General features: G+C 63.1%; 1 protein-coding gene across 1 annotated transcript in view; it reads left to right on the top strand.

Moving 5' to 3' along the window:
- The first annotated feature begins 279 nt into the window (after window positions 1-279).
- sgf29 (SAGA complex associated factor 29) overlaps window positions 280-4,728 on the top strand; it is a 51,161-nt gene continuing 46,712 nt past the window's right edge. The window contains exon 1 of the mRNA XM_085974222.1: window positions 280-291. Within this exon, the coding sequence (XP_085830348.1) occupies window positions 280-291 (12 nt within the window). The remainder of the gene's footprint in view (window positions 292-4,728) is intronic.

Genomic DNA, 4,728 nt, shown 5'->3' with positions numbered 1-4,728 from the left:
GATGAGACGTTAAATCAAGGGCCCTGTCTGCCCCCTCAAGTGGATGTAAACGATCCCACGGCCTCTATTGGAAGAGGAGCAGGGGAGTTCTCCCCGGTGTCCTGGGGCCAATCAACATCACAAACGGATAATCCGGTCCTTCTCTCATTGATGCTTGTGGGAGCTTGCTGTGCGTAAACTGGATGCCGCGTTTCCCACATTACAACAGTGACCACACTTCAAAAAGTACTTCATTGGCTGTGAAGCGCTTTGGGACGTCCTGGGGTGGTGAAAGGCGCTATGCAAATGCAAGTATTTCTTTCTGCATAGGAACCGGCCTATGTAAGTGTTTACATAGGCCTTGACAAGGTAACACTGTGATCAGAAGTTATGGCATCATCGAATGGTTACAGCGCGGAAGGAGGCCATTCGGCCCGTCGAGCCCGTGCCTGCTCTCTGCAAGAGCGCTTCAGCGAGTCCCACTCTCTCGCCCTTTCCCCGTAGCCCTGACCATTTTTTTCCTTCAGGTACTTATCCAATTCCCTTTTGAAAGCCGCGATTGAATCTGCCTCCACCACCCTTTCAGGCCGTGCATTCCAGATCCTAACCACTCGCTGCGTAAACAAGATTTTCCTCATGTCGCCTTTGGTTCTTCTGCCAATCACCTTAAACCTGTGTCCTCTGGTTCTCGACCCTTCCGCCAATGGGAACAGTTTCTCTCTATCTACTCTGTCCAGACCCCTCATGATTTTGAACACCTCTATCAAACCTCCTCTCAACATTCTCTGCTCCAAGGAGAACAATCCCAGCTTCTCCAGTCTCTCCACATCACTGAAGTCCCTCATCCCTGGTACCATTCTGGTCAATCTCCCCTTAACCTTCTCTGCTCTAAGGAGAACAATCCCAGCTTCTCCAGTCTCTCCACATCACTGAAGTCCCTCATCCCTGGTACCATTCTGGTCAATCTCCCCTTAACCTCTTCTCTGCTCTAAGGAGAACAACCCCCGCTTCTCCAGTCTCTCCACATCACTGAAGCCCCTCATCCCTGGTACACATTCTGGTCAATCTCCCCTTAACCTTCTCTGCTCCAAGGAGAAACAATCCCAGCTTCTCCAGTCTCTCCACATCACTGAAGTCTCTCATCCCCTGGTCACGACATTCTGGTCAATCTCTCCCTTAACCTTCTCTGCTCCAAGGAGAACAACCCCAGCTTCTCCAGTCTCGCCACATCACTGAAGACCCTCATCCCTGGTACCATTCTGGTCAATCTCTCCCTTAACCTTCTCTGCTCTAAGGAGAACAACCCCAGCTTCTCCAGTCTCTCCACATCACTGAAGTCCCTCATTCCTTGGTTACCATTCTGGTCAATCTCTCCCTTAACCTTCTCTGCTCCAAGGAGAACAACCCCAGCTTCTCCAGTCTCAGCCACATCACTGAAGACCCTCATCCCTGGTACCATTCTGGTCAATCTCTCCCTTAACCTTCTCTGCTCTAAGGAGAACAATCCCAGCTTCTCCAGTCTCTCCACATCACTGAAGTCCCTCATCCCCGGTACCATTCTGGTCAATCTCCCCTTAACCTTCTCTGCTCTAAGGAGAACAACCCCGTAAAAGATTGAGAGGCTGGGGTTGCTGTCTTTGGAACAGAGGAGGCTGAGGGGAAATTTAGTTGAAGTGTATAAAATGATAAAGGGGCGGAGATAGAGTGGGTAGGAAGGACCTATTTCCAGTAGCTAAGAGGTCAATAACCAGGGCTTAGATTTAAAGTAATTGGTAGAAGGATTAGAGGGGAGTTGAGGAGAACTTTCTTCACCCAGAGGGTGGTGGGGGGTCTGGAACTCACTGCCTGAAAGGGTGGTCGAGGCAGAAACCCTCATCACATTTAAAAAGTACTTGGATGTGCGCTTGAAGTGCCGTAACCTACAGGGCCACGGACCGAGAGCTGGAAAGTGGGATTAGGCTGGATAGCTCTTTGTCGGCCAGCACGGACACGATGGGCCGAATGGCCTCCTTCTGTGGCGTAAACATTAATGATTCTATTCCTGTCTATACAAGTAACTGGATAATCATTGACCTCGGCCCTTCCCCTTTCCCCTGGTGTCCCGACATCGTGGGGCCTCGGCCCTTCCCCTGGTGTCCCTGCACCGTGGGGCCTCGGCCCTTCCCCTGGTGTCCCCTGCACCGTGGGGGCCTCGGCCCTTCCCCTGGTGTCCCTACACCGTGGGGCCTCGGCCCTTCCCCTGGTGTCCCTGCACCGTGGGGCCTCGGCCCTTCCCCTGGGTGTCCCTGCACCGTGGGGCCTCGGCCCTCATCCCCTGGTGTCCCTGTACCGTGGGGCCTCGGCCCTTCCCCTGGTGTCCCTACACCGTGGGGCCTCGGCCCTTCCCCTGGTGTCCCTACACCGTGGGGCCTCGGCCCTCTCCCCTGGTGTCCCTGTACCGTGGGGCCTCGGCCCTTCCCCTGGTGTCCCTACACCGTGGGGCCCTCGGCCCTCTCCCCTGGTGTCCCTGTACCGTGGGCCTCGGCCCTCTCCCCTGGTGTCCTGTACCGTGGGGCCTCGGCCCTCTCCCCTGGTGTCCTGTACCGTGGGGCCTCGGCCCTCTCCCCTGGTGTCCTGTACCGTGGGGCCTCGGCCCTTCCCCTGGTGTCCTGCTACCGTGGGGCCTCGGCCCTTCCCCTGGTGTCCCTGCACCGTGGGTCCTCGGCCCTTCCCCTGGTGTCCCTACACCGTGGGCCTCGGCCCTTCCCCTGGTGTCCCTACACCGTGGGGCCCTCGGCCCTCTCCCCTGGTGTCCCTGCACCGTGGGGCCTCGGCCCTTCCCCTGGTGTCCCTACACCGTGGGGCCCTCGGCCCTTCCCCTGGTGTCCTGTACCGTGGGGCCTCGGCCCTTCCCCTGGTGTCCCTACACCGTGGGGCCTCGGCCCTTCCCCTGGTGTCCTGTACCGTGGGGCCTCGGCCCTCTCCCCTGGTGTCCCAGCACCGTGGGGCCTCGGCCCTTCCCTGGTGTCCCTGCACCGTGGGGCCTCGGCCCCTCTCCCCTGGTGTCCCTGCACCGTGGGGCCTCGGCCCTTCCCCTGGTGTCCCTGCACCGTGGGGCCTCGGCCCTCTCCCCTGGTGTCCCTGTACCGTGGGGCCTCGGCCCTTCCCCTGGTGTCCCTACACCGTGGGGCCTCGGCCCTTCCCCTGGTGTCCCTACACCGTCGTGGGCCCTCGGCCCTCTCCCCTGGTGTCCCTGTACCGTGGGGCCTCGGCCCTTCCCCCTGGTGTCCCTACACCGTGGGGCCTCGGCCCTCTCCCCTGGTGTCCCTGTACCGTGGGCCTCGGCCCTTCCCCTGGTGTCCTGTACCGTGGGGCTCGGCCCTCTCACCCTGGTGTCCCTGTACCGTGGGGCCTCGGCCCTCTCCCCTGGTGTCCTGTACCGTGGGGCCTCGGCCCTTCCCCTGGTGTCCTGCACCGTGGGGCCTCGGCCCTTCCCCTGGTGTCCCTGCACCGTGGGTCCTCGGCCTTCCCCTGGTGTCCCTACACCGTGGGGCCTCGGCCCTTCCCCTGGTGTCCCTACACCGTGGGGCCTCGGCCCTCTCCCTGTGTCCTGCACCGTGGGGCCCTCGGCCCTTCCCCTGGTGTCCCTACAACCGTTGGGGCCTCCGGCCCTTCCCCTGGTGTCCTGTACCGTGGGGCCTCGCCCTTCCCCTGTGTCCCTACACCGTGGGGCCTCGGCCCTTCCCCTGGTGTCCTGTACGTGGGGGCCTCGGCCCTCTCCCCTGGTGTCCCCAGCACCGTGGGGCCTCGGCCCTTCCCCTGGTGTCCCTAGCACCGTGGGGCCTCGGCCCTTCCCCTGGTGTCCTGTACCGTGGGGGCCTCGGGCCCTTCCCCTGGTGTCCCTACACCGTGGGGCCTCGGCCCTTCCCCTGGTGTCCTGTACCGTGGGGCATCGGCCCTCTCCCCTGGTGTCCCTGTACCGTGGGGCCTCGGCCCTTCCGTGGGGCCTCGGCCCTTCCCCTGGTGTCCTGTACCGTGGGGCCTCGGCCCTTCCCCTGGTGTCCCTACACCGTGGGGCCTCGGCCCTTCCCTGGTGTCCCTACACCGTGGGGCCTCGGCCCTCTCCCCTGGTGTCCCTGTACCGTGGGGCCTCGGCCCTTCCCCTGGTGTCCCTACACCGTGGGGCCTCGGCCCTTCCCCTGGTGTCCCTACACCGTGGGGCCTCGGCCCTTCCCCTGGTGTCCCTACACCGTGGGGCCTCGGCCCTTCCCCTGGTGTCCCTGCACCGTGGGGCCTCGGCCCTTCCCCTGGTGTCCTGCACCGTGGGGCCTCGGCCCTTCCCCCTGGTGTCCCTGCACCGTGGGGCCTCGGCCCTTCCCCTGGTGTCCCTACACCGTGGGGCCTCGGCCCTTCCCCTGGTGTCCCTGCACCGTGGGGCCTCGGCCCTTCCCCTGCACCGTGGGGCCTCGGCCCTTCCCTGCACCGTGGGGCCTCGGCCTTTCCCCTGCACCGTGGGGCCTCGGCCCTTCCCCTGCACCGTGGGGCCTCGGCCCTTCCCCTGCACCGTGGGGCCTCGGCCCTTCCCCTGGTGTCCCTGTACCGTGGGGCCTTGGCCCTTCCCCTGGTGTCCTGTACCCGTGGGGCCTCGGCCCTTCCCCTGGTGTCCCTGCACCGTGGGGCCTCGGCCCTTCCCCTGGTGTCCTGTACCGTGGGGCCTCGGCCCTTCCCCTGGTGTCCCTACACCGTGGGGCCTCGGCCCTCTCCCCTGGT

This window comes from Somniosus microcephalus, unplaced genomic scaffold (assembly GCF_052327205.1).
Source record: "Somniosus microcephalus isolate GS21.2 unplaced genomic scaffold, FLI_Smic_1.0 unresolved_chr1, whole genome shotgun sequence".
Taxonomy (NCBI): domain Eukaryota; kingdom Metazoa; phylum Chordata; class Chondrichthyes; order Squaliformes; family Somniosidae; genus Somniosus; species Somniosus microcephalus.
This window is presented reverse-complemented; position numbering and strand designations above follow the sequence as displayed.